Here is a 19,300-nt window from a genome sequence, read left to right as displayed (position 1 = left end):
ATTCCCATGGGCCCACAGTGGGCTTCCCCACTACTGTGTGTACCTGCCCACCCAGGTGGGAACATGGCAGGTTCTCTGCAGAGCAGCTGAACCAAAGTCTGCACAGGAAAGCACGTGCACCACGTGTTACAGATCCTAGACAGTCGTATCAGATTAATGCATAAGACCAGAGCATCTCATTTGCATAATTCACGTTAGGTAAATACCGCACAGGGTAGCACACACGCAGGAATCCATCACGTTGCAGACTGGGGGGGGAAGGAGGGAGTGTGCTACTTTCTTCTGAAAAGATGATAGGGGTGATGATGACTTTGAGAAGGATGGGTGAGATAAGAGGAGCAGAGGGCAGGAGTTAAGAGAGATAACGGGAAGGCCCGGGGAGATTGCAACAGGCGGCAAACGGGATGGATTGCTGTGTACAAAGACATGCAGAAACCCTGCAAATCGAGTACTAGATGAAAACAAATAAACAGTCAGCCTTGGTTTATGCATCTCAAGTGAACCTATTAACTCAGCACATTGTCTGGGAGTTCAAGAGCCTCGGACCTCCTGAATCAATGCTTCTCACACCACAGCACTAAGTCGGGCTGGGCTGGGCTGGGCTGGGCGGGGCTAGGCTGGAAGGGGGCGGGCAGCGAGGCTCCCGCGCAGTCAGGCCCAGAGCAGTTCACCTTGCAGGGGCACTGCAGTGTCGCCCCCTCTTTTGGAAAGCATTTCCAGGGCAGATGAGTGGAGCTCTCAACGCCCAGGCTGTCCCCAGAGTCACCTCTCAATCCTTGCATTCCATAACAGGAGTGGCAGAGCCGCTTAATAATGGATGGGTTTGCCATCTTAGCTGTGCATTATCTCAGCATCGCATTTGGCAACAGGAAGCCTTAGAAAATCTTGGAATAGCATGTAGATAACTCTGTCTCTCTTCAAGAAATATACTTTTCTCCTATCTACTGGTCTCCATTTTTGTTAAAATACCTTTTTCTCTTCTTCCTTTCAAAGATTTTTTTTTTTAAAAAAGCAAAACAAAGGTTTTAAAAAACCGTTAGAAATATCCTTAGGCATCCCTGTGATTTAGAGTGAAGGGGAGGAAGCCAGTATCAGCTGGCAGAATTTGTGCAATTTTTGGCAACTGAGTTTTCAATGAGAAGATTGTATTGTTTGCTAAATGGTTATAATATATACATCCTGGGACACTTAAAAATATAAAGTCAGTTGACTGCCTTTTTTCTGACCCAGGATTTGTTGTTCAAAGTGCTTTTCTAGCCAGCGCTCAGATGGGTTCATGACATCACTTACCACGGACCGGTTTGGCCACGCAGACCTGTTACACTGCCTACCGCTACACCTGCTGCTTTTCCCTCCTCACAGAAGTTCACGTAGACACAGCCCCTGTGTGTGTCATATTTGGTTGACTAATGTCTTATTTGCAATGTGCCTGCTTGCACTGGGGTCCAACTATCATCTACTGCCTGAGAGTGGAAGCCGGCATCCTATGTCCTGGCTCCAGAAGGAAGACACAGCGTCCCTGCTCTTCTTTGAGTCATTAGCCACTCTCCAATACACAAAAACAGCAGCCGCCAAGGACACACTGTCGGGGCTCAAGGTATTCTGGGATCTGACCTTTTCACATACAGCTTCCTTTATCCCTTTGTTCCCTGTCACTTGATTTTGTAGAACACACCGTACTGTGCCATACTTACCAAAATTCTCCAAAGTGAAGTACTGGCCTTTTATGTGCAGGGTAGTCCTTGCTTTAAAGATTCAATTCAAAAGCCCAGCACCTTCCCCTCCCCCCAAGATTGTCAGTCAAGTTTGACAAAATGAAGGTCAATTTTTCAAGTTACACGCTACGGATCTGAAGGCTGTCACTGGAAGATACATGTATTCATTTAGAAACATGGTTGACACCAAAGATAAAAAAATGTTTTGACCACCACACGTGACCAATTTGTTAATAACAACACGTGCATTTTTTGAAGGCGCCAAAACAGATCTTTACTCTTTCCTTATAGAACTTGATGTCATCTACTCTTACTTCTGCCACCCACTTGCAGGAAACTTTGCCCTAATTATAGGGCCACACCCAGCGATCACAAAATGGATGGGCATGCAATTGCAATACTCGAGTTTCCAAAGAAAGAAAGAATGCTGTCATAGACAGCATCTCTCCACTGGCCCTTTACTTAAGAAGCCATCATGCTACGGTCCACCTCGTAGCTGGAGAGGGCACGCAGCGGCAGCCTTGCGCTCTGGAAGACAGGAGGTGTGTGCCTGTGCCTGCGTGTCAGCAGCAAGACGGTGAAGGAGAACGGGAGGGGGAGAGAGGGAGAAGTGGAGGGAGGCTGCGAGTGAATGTGTGTGTACATCAGGGAACCTGGTGGGAAAGCCTGGCCCTGGTACTCAATTTCCCCTTCACAAGGGATAAACAGGCAATTACGCATCCTTTTATATTTGATGGCCAAGTGCTGAAGTGGAAAGCACACTATTAGTTGGTGTCCCTTCAGGGCCAGGGCCGTAAGTAGCCCGGAGAGCTGGGGCTCCAGCAGAGAGGGTGTTGTCTGCTGTTAGTGTGACAGTCTTGTCAGCGGCGTTCACATTACTGGAAGGTAATAAAGTGACAAGGAAGTTATTAGAAAGATATGAGGTGAAATTGAACTGAAGCTTCTTGCTGCTCAGCCTGGCTTTCCCTTTCCTGTTTTGTAAGGGCCCGCTATTTGTTACAAACCGAGCCTTGTCTTGATATGCTATAGAAGGAAGATTTTTTTCCCCCCCTGCAGTAAAGGTCAAATGAATTTACAACAACACTTTAGAGGAGAGGAATAAAGATAGTTTTATGACAACTCTAGCATGTTGCTTCGAAAATATATATAGCATTATAATGAACAATAATGCTGATCCAATTCAGTGTACTTGTAAAAACACTTAGTTTTTTTTTTTAACCCTCTCTTATTAGGCATTTGGATTTTTTTTAACAAATGCCAGAAAAACAGCATTTGACATCCAGTTATTGCTGAATGACTGTAAAAATCATTTTGTGCAAGATGTGGGAAGAATGAGGATGATGGGAGGACACGGGAGGATGGACATTTGGGCAAGAGCGATGACAGACTGTTCACTGGTCGGTTTTGCAGCTGGGTTGACATACTACCCTTCGGAAATTACCATTTATGGGGAGCAACTCTCTCACCACAGGAAACGCGCAGTAAGCCCGGGCCAGGGCCAGTGTGGCCTCAGAAGTAACACAAGCAAGGCTGATAAGCTTGGTTGAACTCTGAGGGAAACAGGAAGGCAGAGTGGCTCAGGTGCCCCCTACGACGGTGCATGAGCTCCCATTCTGGCCAGAGCTTGTGAGTGCTAACAGAATCGCCGCTTGCCTGTTTGGCCGCGGTGGCGAGCAAAATCGTGACAGCCACAGAAACAGGTCCAGGCTGGCACCATCCACATCCGCTCTGCTCATCCCTGTTAGATCTGGGTTTCACCAGCAGCCTTTCATGAACTTGGGGACCCCTTGCAGCATGTTGCTCCCCAAGGAACTCCAGCCTCACATCCCACTGGAAAACAAAATAAAAGCAAGCCGAAACACCCACGGCTGCTCCTCACGGCTCGTGCACTTCCGGGACTCCCTGCAGCTGTGCCTGCTTTCCTCCTGCCTTCCTCAGGAGCCTTCAGCAACTCACCTGCTCCTGGGGACCATGCAAGTCACTGCCTCAGGATGCTCTTGCCCACTGCCAGGCAGAGCCTTGGCAGATTCTCCCACACACAAACACGTCCAGGGCATTCACAATTTTCTTTTCTGGCTGCCTTCAAGCCGGGGCAGGAACCAACTCTCCACCTAGTCTCACTCACTCTTCTGATGGAAAACCTCTTGAGTCCTGTTTTTTTGGCACCTGCCTTTTATTACAATCCTTACTCATTGGGACCCTCCTGTTGAAAAAGGAAGGCGAGGGAAAAGCAAAAATATTTAAACAGTCTAAGAAGTTTTAAGGGCGTAGCCATAGGATGAAAGATTTCTTTCGGATGATTTGTTTCTTTAGGAGAGCAGGTGTAGCCTGTCTTTACTCTATTAGTCAATCTAGCTTAATGCTAACAGACCAGATACAAGTTAGGACTGCTCAGGTCTAGCTGTTAGCAGCTAGCAGCCTGTGCATCTCAGTCTGGCTCGTTGCTTCCTCGCGTTTTAATCGCTACGGGCCCCTATTCTCCTTTACTTGGCACGCATGTGGAGCAGGTATAGAGGAAGGGGGAAAAGGTCACAGTTTATTTGTGTAAAATGAGGAGGATGCCTGTGCAACAGCCCATTCTTGATATATTCAAAGCTTTTTCCCCCCAGAGCAATGTATATACTAATTGGACTGTTAACCACTTAAGAGCCTTTCTCCTCTTTCTGGATCGGCCTGGAAATTCATGACCCAAGAATCACCTTTACAAGGTGCCATTGTGTTCAATGTGTTGTTGTCTTGTAAAATGTTTGTCGTGTCGAGAAGGAAAACCTGAGCGCATTTAAACCTTACAAGAGGCATCAGGCTGAGCGGAGGAGCCACAGTAAGACCTAGATTAATTACATTTGAGTTGACTTCTTTAAATACGGTTAATAGCAGAACAAAGACTGTCAAGTTTTTTACAGCATTTATAAAACCTGAAGACCTATTGTCTATGCTTTTTTTCTTGCTCTTTCTTCTCCCTCCCTGGCATGTTGGTGCTCCTGGAAGTGGCCTAAGTGTTTTGTCATTTACAAGAACTAGTTTAAAATTATCCAAACTCTAAGTTCCACCAATGACACTCCCTAATGTTGTACCTGTGAGAAGACACTAGCTACAACCAATCCAATGGGGAAAGGCTTCCGGGATGAAAATCTGTATCACGATTAATTTTCAGTCAGCACAGAACGGATGCAGCTTAGAGAGGAACTGTTGCAGGCAACTCCTGTGAAAAAAACAAATGAGTAGGAATGGGCAAAGAAGAAGAGCTCAGCCATGAAAATGTTGGCCTCTTTGTCCTTCCTGTTTGCCCATCAGCATTTGGATCACCGCCTTAGCGAGAACCAGAGTGAAGTCATGCACGGCACACAGGCACACACTCGAGAACTAGCAACACTGCGGGGTCAGGATTGTACGCTTTTTGATTTTACACCTTAGCTACTACATCCCTCCACTCTCCCAGTTCCCTTTAAGCAAATAGGCTTTCTGTTGGAAACTGTTTTCTACCCACTTGGAAGGCCACCATCACAACGAGGCACTTGAGGCGCCAAAGTAGTAGTAAGTACAGGGGATACTCAGAGAGTGCCAGTGGCTGGGACCTACTGCCACTCAGCCCTGACAAACATGGGTGAAGAAATCCACACTTCCAAGCACGCGGAACTCTAGGATCTCAGCCCTGGAGGACTTTTTCTTACCTGGCCATACATAATTAGCCTGGTTTGTGGCAAGCAACAAGCATCTGTTCTAAGCCTGATCCGTCTGCTGATGTGACCTGCTGCAAGCGACATCGCTCATTGCTAGGGCTATCTGATCTCTTACTTGACATTAAACCGACTAAAGGCTGGCTTTGTACACCATGAGTTCTAAAATCTCAAGTATGGGTGTAACTTTCAAAAGTCGCTGACATGAAAATGTGTCTTTTCATAAAGCTAGGTGCAGTTCAGTCTACATACATCCCAAATGCCGGAGATTCCAGACGCTTTTGTTGGGCTATTAACAAGCATGTTTCCACCCTTTTGGAATCTCATCATTTGGTAAAGGGGCAACAGCGCGACAGAGAGAACGCTAAGAGGACCAAAATGTTTGCAAACAAACGTTCATTATTCTAGTTCAATCTTTCACAAACATACTGTACAGAGTCTTATATGGTATAAAACAAAGGAAAACATCTCTGTCTATTCAATTTAACACAACACCAAAATAAAGCAATTAAGACTTTGGAGAATTCAAAAGTTCAAGAAAACAAAAATGATTATTACTAATTCCTCAGCTTTGTACAGTAAACATTTGTCATCTGACAGCCATAGTGTTTGATGTTGTTTCTTTTGTATTGCAAATACTTTTGGTCTTTTCTCACTGCAGAACAAATGAAGATTTCAATGAACCCCATAGCATCCTCTGAAGGAGGTGACAAGATAAAGCTTTCAGACATATCTAGCTTATCTTCAAGAGTCTATTGTTTCTGAAATTTTCACAAATAAAAATACTGAATTCCCAGCTAATGATGCTTATTTTTGGAAACAATAAATACTGTGAGGTACAATAAATCCTACAGGCATAATCATAACGACAGAAACTATCAACAGTTTCCTTTGGCAAATTTAACGGAAGTGAATGCTGATGTGAACACAGAGAAAATAATTACAAAACATTAAAAATGGAAACGACATGGAAAGTTAAAACAAAGGGGTATTTCTAACTTTCAGACTGATAAGAGAAATGTTGAGGCCATTTAAATGCAGAAAAGAAATACATTCTCTTTAAATTAGTGTGTACTGTTTGACATAGTGTTTCTTGTTTTTCTTTCCTTTTCCCCCTCCACTTTAAGAAAAAAAAAAAAAAAGACAACAAAACATAGGCTGCAAAGCACACCCTAATGGTTTTGGCTGCAGACTGAACTTGAGTAAATATCATCATTTAGTCAGTATGTTGTGGTAGCTGAGGCTGCCGATGTGGTTAACCAGCTCAGGCAGCATGTGTAAACATCGGAAACAAAACAGAACAAAACAAAACAAAACAGGTTTGCAGAATAGTCTCTCCCTCTTTCTCACTCTCAATTGCTTGGTTTCAGGCTTGCTTTCATTTCTCTCTGACAAATCGTGTGGGGAAACGCAAAACACTCAACAGAGAGAGATCCTGTTTTAACCACCCCCCCCCACGCCCCCCACCCCCGCCACCCCTCCTGGCTCTTCAGAAAGGAGAGTCGCTCAGTTCAAGTTCAGCACATGTTTTCAACACTTCCCAGCACTGCTGCTGCTACACGCGTCTTTTGATTTTGTCTACCCAACAGGCCTGCATCGTAGCACTACTGCAGATTGTGCAACACATTAGACAGCCACGCAAGAGACCGGCCCAGCTTACACTACTGCTTTCTTTATGGAGGGTAAGGGCTAGGGCCTTGGAAATGAGTGTTCAACCCTTTGACTGCATTCAGCTTTGTTCCATAGTGAGTAATTTGGGCTTTTGTATCCTGAAATATTATCCTGCCTCTAAAGAATAAATGCCTTGCCTGTTTCACACCACATAATTTTGTTTTCCTTTTATGTAACTTAACATATAAGCACGAAGGATGCAATGTTGATTCTAATAACATTCAGCACTTGAAAGAATCACTGAGTGATTTTTGTAAAAGCGGTTTTCTGGTGGCCGACAAATTGGCCTGTGGTTATGTTGAGTGACTAATTGTATTTTCTTTTCTGGAAACTTGTGCAAAGTTGGCAGTTTTGTGTTAACACTAGTACTTCTGTTTGGCATTTGTGCCCTATACTGACCAGACCATTTTTATACAAGTGAATTTTTTTTAAAAAAGACACTTACTGAAGTATGGCAATAGTTTAAGGATAAAAAAAGAAGCATGGATATTACACATCCCCTTGTAGTGTATGAAAAAAAGTGCATGACTGGACTTACGTACTAGTACAGGACATTTTAAAAAATTAGATCCGTGCTGTGAAGCATGCCAGCACCTCTTCATCACTACAGCTAACAGGTAGTAAAAACAAGACCATGTTTTCTTTTCTTTTTTTTTTTAAATGTGCATTAATGCTAACATAAATGGATAGAGCTAGCCAGCAAACTATTTTTTCCTGCGTATCTAACAGCTGGATGTAACTGTAAAAATTAAACAAAAAGAGTTCAACAACCATCAGTACAATTGTTTTACATCATTGGCCTCTCAAGGCTAAGTATTTACAGGTGAATCTGCCATGCTTTAATCGAAGATTCTCTCAAAACCTTAAAAGTTCACAAAAGACAACTATAAGAAGTTCCTTTTTGTTTCTTTTTTCTTTTTTTCCCTTTTATTTTTTGCAGGCAACAGTCATGGGCACAACAAGTTGTCTCTTTGGAGAAGACCGAGCATGATTCTGTCAAAATGGGGGCGAGCTGCACACGTGTGTACGTGTGCATGTGTGTGTGTTTGAAGGGGTACTCTGTTTCTATACCCCCAAATTAAAGACCCCACCCGTTCCCCAAAACTATAAAGGAAAAAGAAAAAAAAATTCAAAAGCACCTAGTGTTTCTCTTTTTCATCTAAAGAAGTGTGTGTGTGTGTGTGTCTATGCAGACACGGAGGCGTGGACACCTGCACACACACACACCCCCCCCAAGTACGTAAGCACACAATGACTATGGCAGTTCCAACACGGAGGCCATCTGGTGAGAGCTGGCATTTGTAGTGTCCGTTCTGGGACTAATCTACGGGAGCGAAGGGAATGTTTTTGTGGAGATTGGGGTTTTGACTGTGCCTGTTTCGGCTGCGCACGGAGGAAAACATCATATTGCAACCTGGGACTTTGCACTTGTGCATCTCTCGCAGATGCACCGTTTTGTAGTGCACCCGCAGGGTCCCCTTGTTGCTGTACATTTTGTGGCAGATGTTGCACATGATCCCACCATTGCTCCCAGCCAAGCTGCTGAACATGAGAGATCCGGAAACTTCAGCCCCCAGGCCACCAGGGAGGGCAGGGGGCTCGGCCTTGTGCGCTGACTCCCCACTGTCACTGGCCCCGTCAATGTCGTCGAGAAGAATCCCCTCATCGCTGCCGGCATCGGATTCCCGGGAGGAGTGGATGCTGCTGCTGGACTGCAGGCTGGAGGTGGTGCTCAGGTCAAGGACCATGTAGTCCTCCGCCATGCCTCTCCCGTACCCGTTCAGGTGGGAGTCTTCAGTCCCTGCGGGAGAGGAGGCATCTTCCCTGACGTCAAGCCCCATGGGGTGCTGGGCACCATAGATCTTCACCAAAAATTCATCCCGGAGGTCCTTGCTAAGGGAGGGCTGCGAGGGGTCCAGGCCCATGTCATCGAGTTCTTTGGTCAACAGTTTACGATGCAGATTTATGTTGGCACTGTGTCTAGGAAAACAAGAGGGAAGGGGGGGTGGGTACACAGGGAACGGGCAGGGGTGAGAAAGAGGAGAGCATTTTACAATTGATTCGGCTTGCAGGAGGCATCAAATAAGCACATTCCTTGCTAATTACACCATTATAAAAGCAAGCATTTCCCCACATCCTCAGGATTTGGGCTAAGTGGTGGTGGGAGGTGCAATAAGGGGAACTTTCCATTAACATAATTTTTATGAGAGTAAAACTCTTCAATGGCAGGATGTATGCAGGCCCATGCACCTCTTCCTCAGTGACGGTTCTGCAGTTACTGCGTGGCAGCAGCAGCAGCAGCTACAGGGGATCCCACAGCAGAGATCTCAGAATGTGGATTAAATAGGGTAAGAGAAGGGAAACAGCATGCTTGCCAAAATGGAGTAGTCTAAATTTACCTACAAGCACAGCAAAACAAAACAAAACAAAACCGTTTTAAAAATACAGCAAACACTGTATTTAGAGCATTATAAAGGATCCAATTTTAAAGAAAGTAAATAATCCAGATAATTATTTTAGTTTTTAAAAATTGTTGAAATCTTCCCTTCACCTCCCTATATTTTAAGTTTTAGGTAGGAAAAAAAATCAGCTTCACTGTTTAGCAATTTGACAGAAAGTTAAGGACTGTCCTTAACAACACAAATTCCTTTTCTCATGATTTGGGATCCCAGTTAAATGAAATTGTAAAATACATGTATTTTTCAAGAGTTGCTGCATTTTCGTGTTAAAATATTCTGAGCAATTCTAATTTAAATTTTAATTCTTTAAAAGAAGAACTGAAAAAAAATTGTAAGTAAAACCCACCCAAGCCTTAAAAAATTTACACTAAACAACAGGAAAAAACCCCAATGGGACAAAAACTAAAACACAATAAAATAGCAACTAAAAAAAAAGAAAAATCAGGCACAACATTAACATACAATCCCAATTCGTACTTCTTAGACAAGCAAAACTTTTACTCTATTCACTGAGTGCTTTGCTTGTGTAAAAAAAGAGGATTTGTCCCAGAGCATCTACAGGGACATCATGATTTACAAAGCCTGCTAGGTTATTCTCTATCTGAAAACAGTGCCTTGGTATTTACATCCCCCATTTATTTTTAAAGTGCCCTTGGGCATATACCTCTCTCCACCTGCAGAGGCTCACACGTTTGACAAGGACCTAAATTGAAGGCTACTCTTCCAAACAATAAACTAAGAAATATTCCAGTAAGGAAGAGCTGCTTGATGCTGGTGGAAGCACCCCACCTTGGAGAAGGAATTCTCATCGAGGATATGACTACACGGCCAGTAGAACATTCTACAGACCTCTTGGTTATAACTGAAAAGCATGGAAGACCAACATGAGCCACTCCCCAGGGTGACCGGCAGGCTAGCACTGGATGCTTGAGAGGTATGTGCCGCAGAGACAAGAAAGGTGGGAACGGCTTCTCCACCTTTCCACACAAGACAATAGAAAGCACTTTGGGTTTTACCGGGCAGAGGGCGGCTGCCCTCTCCAGGCTGCACTCAGGAAGGCTGAGCTTACCTTGTGATAATAAGATCAGCTTTCTAATCTTTTGCTAAATCGATCACAAAAGAAAGCAAGAGTGAGAGACAGAGAGAGAGAGAGAGAAGGAGAGAGAGAGAGAGAAAACAAATTCACATTCTAGACATCTGGTTTTAAAAAAAAAAAACTTAAACAATAAAATAGGGATTTAAAATGTTCTGATCACAAAATTATTTTCTGTCATAAGCGATCATCCCATATGTTGTCTTGATGATTTTCAGATCAGCTGCGTAATCCAAAAATCATAAATCAAATTAAGATAAACCAAATTCACAGCAGCAGCAGCAGCATCCTTAAATGAGTTCTAAACAGATGCATGCAGTATGTGGGAATGTGAGTGATAAACACAAGTTGTCCCTTGCTCTGACACAGTCACTCCCTGTTTCCGTGGTGTCAGATGGCAGATGACTCCTAGTGTAGGTTGCTAAGCAGAGTGCAGGAAATGCCTACTGTGAAGCCTTCACTCTGACATGTGGGCATGACACCAGGGTTATTACAAGAATGTGCAAATAGAGTTACACCGATCGTTACTCTATTGATAAAACAGCCTGCCAACCATAGGCAGCTCATGAAATCCTACCCCTGTATTTATTATTTTTAACACCCTCCCCCTTTCTTAGTTTCACAAACACACATTTTGTAGTGACTGTGATCTAGAACTCTGTTGTTTCTCACACATCTGCAGTTACCACTTCCTAGGCTCACTGCTGGGAAAACAGCAGCCAGACACGTCGTTGTCACGTCCAGACACACTGAATAAGGAATACATTCACACTGACAAAAGGACACACTGATCACCCACATGGACACATCTTTGCTGAGATGACTTGTGAAATTACACATCTTCACCGATATGTTACCAGGACGAGGATTTTCTCTTCATTTCTCACTTGCAGTAGTAGAAATCTGTAATCTAATTAGATGATGTACCAGCCCTCAATATCTGTCAACCAAACGATGTGCAGAAATGTGTAGACTAGCTCTGGCACTCTGTTCAACAGTGTCCCTTTTCCGCTGTCAGCAGTACTGTTGGCCTCTGCTAATATAATTACATTGACTTTTATTCAATTAAGTGCCATCCCTCGCTTTGAAAAAAAAAAAAGCTACTTTATCAATTGATTCAGGTGTAATGCAATAATAAAGATGAACTCCTGGCAGTACATTAGCTCTGCTGCTCATAACTTCAGTACGCGGGTTCATTCATGGTAGTCGATTTCCATTATGCAACCACAGTTCAAGAGAAATTGATTCTTTTATGTTCATTTCTTAATCTATTTCATTTCTGTTTAATAATCCTCCTAAAATGCCATATGCAAAATATTCCAAGTAGGGACGAGGAGAGTGGGCTGTGGAAGATCTAGTGGTTCACTCTCATCAAGAGTGGACTTAGAGAGCATCTAACAAACTCACACAGTCTGGGGTACAAAAAAGGAAGAAGGACAAGGAGGGAAAGGCAAGACTGAAATTCTCCCTACCCCTCCAGGAGACAGGGTCCAACCTCCACAGAAGGGACACAAGGCAGCACTTAGTTTTAACAAAGACCTCTTGTTGGACTCTTAAATCAGTCAATCCGAACCATTAACTGTAATAAAACAATGTTCTCAGGAGCTCCAAAGACCTAGGGTTACTAGCCGTTGGAGGAATATTACAAGTTTATTTGGATCAGCAAACCTGAAGAGGTGAAAAGAAAGGGAAGAGAAAGAACTCTCACAAAAGAGGATGCCCTCCTGGGAGGGAGCCAGGGAGTGCAGAGAGTGTAGGAAGAGGACTCCCCAGTGCAGAAGCTGGTGTCTGTTACAAGTGGGGAAAGGAATCCATGAAGGAAACAGTGTTGAGTTCTCCAGGCACAGAGATGTTTTTTCTAGAAATAGATGTAGTGTTCTTCATGAATATTTATCTCCAGAAGAAGGATGAGCAGTCATTAACAAAAACCTAGGCTAGAGTCACAACTTCTTATATTTTGCAAGAACATAAACGGGCATGAAAGCTGCTTCTCCATGCTCTGCTTAGGTAGATAATACAGGTAAGTGGGGGTAAATCCCTCTTACCAAAATCAAAATGACTGGAGCGGAGAGGGAAAATGAGTTTACAGGTAGAAGAGCTGAGGATCTGGCCTCAGTAAATATTGCAGTAACTCATTAAGCCAACGGTCCAAAATTCAGACCAGGATGGTCACTTCCAAGAATGCAAATTAAATCATATTCAACTTTAAAGGTTCTGCAAATCAAGTAGACTACTTTACACACAGGAGATAATTTAAAGTCTATTTAGTTGCCTTCAAGAAATAATATGCATGAGTCCTAGACAAGTTTTGCCCAAATACACTGAAGGGAAGAAAACAAAAGTGCCCAGCCAGGAAGATTGCAATGCAGTGTTTAAGAGAAGACAGGGGTGACCCAGAAAAGGGTCACTCTGATACTACCAACACCTAGTGAGGTGCAAGACAATGCTACAGATTCCTGCACATAAAAGCCCCGGCACTCAGGCTACGCTTGCCATTGCAAGTGTTTCCTCTGAACTTCTATTCTTTCCACACGGTGAATTTGCCAAAAATCACTCTCAAAAGCAAAAAGAAACAAATCCTTGGACTGGGGGAAAGGTATCATCAAACCAGATTTCTTCTTTCTCCCTTGAAATGCTGAGTGAAAGCACTCTGACTGGACTACCCGTCTTTTTCTGTTTCTTTGCTGAAAACTTTACCATGCAACCACATTAGACAGGAAATTCACTGAATGCAGCCAAGTCAATGCAAATGCTCTTTCGGGACAGAAAGCCTTGCCTTGGACTTGGCTTTTCTCAGATCTCCCGTTCCCATTTGTCCAAACACCCAGTTCTGCTTCATGCCATGTTTAGCACAGAAAAATTGAAATTAAAAGCATAAACATTATTTAAAAGGAACGTGTTCTGAGGTTTCAAAGTTGGCTTTGGAACTGTTTGTTTTTTAAAAGAGAAAGTCTGTTTAAAACAGCTAAAAACTGTTTGTTTTAAAAGAAAAACTCGCATGACCAAATCAGAAAAATCAGACAGCAGCAGTCAGAAACTGAAGACCGAATCAAGTTAGTGGTTGCATGAAATATCCAGCCAGTTAATCACATTTGAGCCATTTTAAACTTAGTGAACTGACATAAAATATCTGATAATTAGTAGCAATAGTATTAGTATATTAGTATACATAGCAGATACTGTGTGTGTATGTGTGTGTGTGTGTGTACAAGCATCCTTCTGTGTCCTCAGGGGATTGGTTCCAGGACCCTGCCTGACAAAGACAGCAAACCACACCTGCTCAGGTCCCTTAGGTAGAATGGCCCTGTGTTTGCATATAACCTCCTCCCATAAACTTTATATCAGCTCTAGAGCCCCTGTAATACTTAATGTAATGTAAATACTAAGCAAACACTTGTTCTATTATACTGCTAAGGTCTAATAATGAGAGGACAAGTTTGTACCTGTTCAGGACAGATGTAATTTTTTTCCTGAATATTTTCAATCTGCTGTCACTTGAGTGTGTGGCTGAGGAACCTGCGGAGATGGATAGCCAACTATCTGTGTTTGAGGGATCATCAACAAGTCCATGAAGATGTGGATTATGAAAAACTATCCAAGGACTTCAAAATTTTTGTACCAAAATAAACTTTTGCATTTCCATAAACTTTTTGAAGTACTTTGATACATAGGAAGAGGAGGAAGAGGAGAGAGAAATAAATCTGTGTTCAATCTGGCTAAGTCCAGATTACTACTAGGTGTACTGTGAAACTCTAGGTGTACTGTGGGATTACTGAGTCAGTAATAGTCCTCTACAGAAATGCACACCTGCTATCTACATCCACAGGAATGAAAAATGGAAATCTCAGTCCCTCATTAGTTTTTTTCTTTCTATCAGGATTGCTATGTTCCTATCTACTGCACTTAACTCAAAATTTTTGCATTATCATTTATTAATGGTAGGATGCTTATAGCTCTGTGGATTAAATGACACTGGAGATACTATAAGTTTCTACAAAATTTGTAGTTGTTCTATAGGGTATTATTCAAAGATTCTCTCCAGGAGAATCTTTTCATCCAGAAAGAAAATTTAACTAAAATCCTAGTGGCTAATGCTCAAAAGCCTCCCCACCCAAAATAAAGAAAAACACATTAAAGGCAAGAGATAAATTCCTGCAAATTAAAAGTATGAAATTCAGTCATTTCAATCCCTTTCAATATAAAATAAATCATCCATACTGGTCACGCAGACAGTTCCCTCTACATTCAAATTATTCAGTTGAAGATAAGCTCCCACCAACTCTTCAGGGGTTTAGCTAATTTACTGCACAGATACGGCATGTCTGTTGTAATAACAGGTAGGATGTATTGGGGTCGACTATTTATCAGAATTAGACTTCTTTTCTCAATTCACAGTGAATTATGCTGCCTACACGACTCCCCTCTCTCAGAGCCTGCCATCCCCTTATGGCCCCTAATGTGGCAGGCAAACAAAATTGACAGTCTCATCTTGTCAACAAGGGGCGATTCTCCTGAGAAGCCATTTAACTTTGCAGAGGAAGCAATGTATTAATGCGCTTGTCCCAGGAATGTTAATCATCTTCAAGCTTCTGATCTAACTTTGACGTGAACGAAATCACCAAATTTGTTTACTAAATGAATCGTAATATGCTAATAAGAAAGCATGACATATATGGAAAAGCCAAACAGATGGTTTGTTTACTCCACTTTGCAACTTTATAAATGTTGTAACTCTGAAGATGTTAGTGAGAATTATTGGTTTGCTGGCAGAGGCAAATGTGTCTTTCGCATACTAAATCTGGCGCTACAGTTAGAAAACAATTTGTCATTGCAGTGGAATGCATAAAAAATGCTAATGTAGTGATGGTATTTGGGAAGGCAGATTGGTAGATGGAAACTGTGCATGCTGGATGCTCAGGTTAAATGTGGAATTGATATCCCCCAGCCCTGTTCCCTAACCATTTTACTTCTGACACACAGAGGCTTCTCAAGGGTGCTGATTATTCAGCAGGTACCTGTTGAACCATAACGTGAGACGCGTGTTACACTACGGACAGGATTATGTTTTCACAGCATTTGGAATTTTCTCAATCAGGCAGCTCACAGGGTGCTGCATTTAGTATTATTGTTAGGTAACGAAAAGCAAAGCCTGGCAACTTTTAAGGATTTACTGCAAATAAATCTGAGCTACAATTCTGAATTTTCTATTTATCGTGGATGAGCTAACCCTCAGGTCTCCCACTCCTTGTTTTGTAGTCTGAATTAAGTGAAGACTTTGAAAGATGTAGCTCCAAAATATTAGGAATGATTTCCTCTCTGCATATTCAGATTTATCTACCATGTCAAAATGTGTGTCACACAGATCATCAATCTCTTCCTGAGACCGCTTTCAAAAGCAGTACTGTGAGTAGTTCATAAGGAAAAAAAAAGTTCAAAAAGGTTTTATATCTTTAAGACAGTTAGTTTATGATCTTGTTCAAAGATGACATTAGGGATGGATGAGTTCTCCAAGCAAGGAGACAGTATTTGGTAGGAAAAAAAAATCAGTATTATTATTATTTGCTCGTAGAGTTCTTTAGAATGAGCATAATCGAACTTACATCTTTGCTTAAATGATCGCTGAAACCTGGAAACTTCAGTTAGGAAACCTGCAGCGCTCCCACGCTACTCACAATTTCAATTTCCAGAAACATCCAGATGCTTCTGGTGACGTTCCCTGTACTCCTTTTTCACATTGGTGTGGTTGGAAACCGAACTTCTGCATGAAAGAGGGGCTTGTTTCTCCCGGTGTGAGCAGCCCCTCCTAAGGCCCTGGTCCGAGTTTACATATTGAGACTACCGCTAACGGTGTGGGGTTTCCATGTCTCACCATACAGTGCAGACCGCTTTACCTGTCTGCACAAGAGAAATGAGAGCAACGTGATCTAAAGAAACCACCGAGTTGCTGCTCAAGGATCACTTTGGAGCAAGAAACATTAGCAGTCGTCCCAGCCTGGCGCTTATATCTCATCTGAAACATCTCCTCATTTCTGACCAACAAAGAAAATTTCAATAAAGTACTTTTACTGGTTTAACAACAGTGAGCTCCTGGGATTGGCAAAGTGCTAAGCCTTTTCCGAGGAGAGAAGAAATCAGCAGCTCAAATATAATTAACCTTCCATTCTCAATGCAAACTGCCACGCACAGGAGCTCTGCAGTCTATTAGCGAAGTTATAATGGCCAACAGGCAGAAGCAAAATTGGTCAAAAAGTTGGCTGCTGCTGTCATATTTTTGGAATTATGATTAATGGCACTAATAATGTGGATGATTACTGATATGTGTATCTCCAGCAGTTTATCATATTGCTCTGGCTGCCTACGTCCACAATAAACAGGATGCTATCATTTACCTCCTTATTGAAGGCAATCCTTCCCTTGAAGGGGCAGATTCTAATTACTTCGTAATGTTTTATGTCTTAAACATTTTGCAGCTCTGGACCTTGCCAACTGCTTCGTGTCTACCATTGATTAATTACTGAATGTTTAATCAAAATTTAGAGCCTAATGTAGTCATTTATGAGCACGCCACAGTGCCAAAGCAGTTAGGCTGTGCTCCCGAGTTTGGAGAGTGTTGGGTTCAAAATCAAATCCCAGTCAGGCGTGAGGATCCAAGAATCTCACCTTAGGTGCTGTGAGGTTGCCAATTCCATCTCTGCTGATGGATGGGAGGGGATCTAAGTACAGGGCAAACAGCATCTCTCTCCTCTCCCTCCTTTTTCTCCAGTTCCCTGGGCAGGAGAGCTCCCCTGCTGGCTCTTTCTGAGGACAAGGAAGTCCTCGTGAGTAACCGTCATGAACACATAGTTTCGAACTGGTTAAACAAGGGAAAAATAATTTGCTGGGACAAATACATGCGTTTTTTTTTTTTTAATGTGGATTTTTTATGGTACTGTCATACAACCATTCACCGTTGAAGTTAAGTGTTTTTTTAATACCATTACTGAACTGCTGAAATGGATGCTAATATAGCTTGGAGTGCTAATGTCAAGTCTTGGTAATAAAAAAGACAGACTGCTGAATGAAATAATTTCAAGGAAAAAATAGAACAAAAGTGCTCTCTCTCTCTTGCTCTCCACTTTTATTGAATTGGGACTGACTGAGCCAATTGCTTTAGAAGTCTGTAAAACACAATTACTAGTGAGTGGACTGACCCACCAGTGCCCCCTCAGTGACAGAGCCGGCTGCACAGGCGGCGGAGTTGGAGTCGCTGCCCCATGCCGGCCCTCAGCCCTGACAGGCTTCCTTCCGAAGGCCTGCTGCTCTCCCTGCCCTGGTCTGTCCCTTCCACTTACAAAATCTTGTTATTTCCCATCAGCATGACAAAGTAACTTCATGGATCACTCTCCAAGATGGAGATGTCAGTTCAAGCAATTAAGAAGGATGTGTCTTTTGATACTGTTATTTATGTGGGTGTTTATGTATAAACACACAGATACATTATATGGGTGCATTTAGATTAGAAGGTTAGCATAAGTTTTGAGTGGCTGATAATAATTCAGATTGACATATGCAATGACAAAATTGAGGCATCACAATATATGTTCTGTTAGAAAGATTCTGCTTTCTCTTTTCTTTCCTAAAGTCAAGTCAAAATTAGAGTAAGCAACGAAAAGAATTAAACTGGATGTGGGTAACATTTTTCCCCCTAGTTAATAAAAGAAGTAATAAACTCCATAAAGTACTAGAGTTAAGATCACTAACACTTCAGGCAGAACAGCTTTTTACCAGGAATTTACAACTCCTGTTTTAATTCAAGCAGCTTCGCATTAGGACATAAAATCTAGGTATTTTTAGAAGTGGAGTTTTATGAGAAATAACTAAAGAAAAATTGTCCTTTCCTAAAAAATCTTGTTTCCTCCTCTGATTTAACTAACTTGCCCCCTCCACCAAAACACACACACACACACACACAATCTTGGCACTCAGGAATCAAAGTTACCAAATCCCTTTTTTATGACATTGCAATTTTTTGGCAAGCGTAAACTCCTTTCATATTCTGCCACATTCATTTATTTGAAGCTCCTGGAAATCTAATGGCAAAAACACTAAATTATTTCTGAGAAGGCTTAAAAGAAAAAAAGACTTTATAGCTGAACTTTAAGTTTAAACAGAGAAAGAGGAGTCTCCCCTCCCATTAGCAAACAACCAATGATCACTTACAGCAAGAGAGCTGCAGGAGTCTCATCCAAGAGAGAAGGGGTCTCACCTGGTTGCCTCAGTGAGTGCCAGTGCACGTGTGCGGTCTACACCCCTCTCTTTGTAGACAACGGTATGTGTTTTCCCAAAGAAAAGATTACCCCTCAAAACAAGTTCCTCAAATGAGTGATTTGTGAGACAGTGAAGTCTACCAGAGGGGCAGACAGATTGTAACACACCTGATGGAAGTGGAAATGAGGGAGACAACCCGTTCAAAGTGGTGCCACCAAGAAAGATACGACCTGTGCACTCAGACTGAATTCTGCTTTAAGTGACATTTTTTTTGGGGGGGGCGGCGGTGGTGGACGAATTTTCTAGATAGCTTGTTAGTTTCTATGGACAGTAAAAATAAGGGCTGCACTGGGCGTTGTGCAGTGCATTAAGATGCCACTTGGGACACCAACATCCCATACAGGCATGACAGTTCAAGTCCCAGTACCTCTGATTCCC

The 19,300-nt window shown here is 42.5% G+C and overlaps 1 protein-coding gene across 27 annotated transcripts in view; it reads right to left on the bottom strand.

The window, feature by feature from the left end:
* Positions 1-7,144: 7,144 nt before the first annotated feature.
* BNC2 (basonuclin zinc finger protein 2) overlaps positions 7,145-19,300 on the bottom strand; it is a 454,605-nt gene continuing 442,449 nt past the window's right edge. For 18 of the 27 annotated variants that reach the window (XM_062208177.1, XM_062208178.1, XM_062208176.1 and 15 more), the window contains one exon: positions 7,145-9,043. In XM_062208177.1, coding sequence (XP_062064161.1) covers positions 8,383-9,043 — 661 coding nt within the window. In that variant the 3' untranslated portion in view covers positions 7,145-8,382. Of the gene's footprint in view, positions 9,044-10,591; positions 10,626-19,300 lie in introns of those variants that run through there. The other 9 variants (XM_062208196.1, XM_062208202.1, XM_062208200.1 and 6 more) reach the window with 5 other exon arrangements.

The sequence above is a fragment of the Lepus europaeus genome, chromosome 12, assembly GCF_033115175.1.
Source record: "Lepus europaeus isolate LE1 chromosome 12, mLepTim1.pri, whole genome shotgun sequence".
NCBI classification, from domain to species: Eukaryota; Metazoa; Chordata; class Mammalia; order Lagomorpha; family Leporidae; genus Lepus; species Lepus europaeus.
The sequence above is the reverse complement of the archived record's forward strand: the minus strand, read 5'-3'. Positions and strand labels throughout refer to the sequence as shown.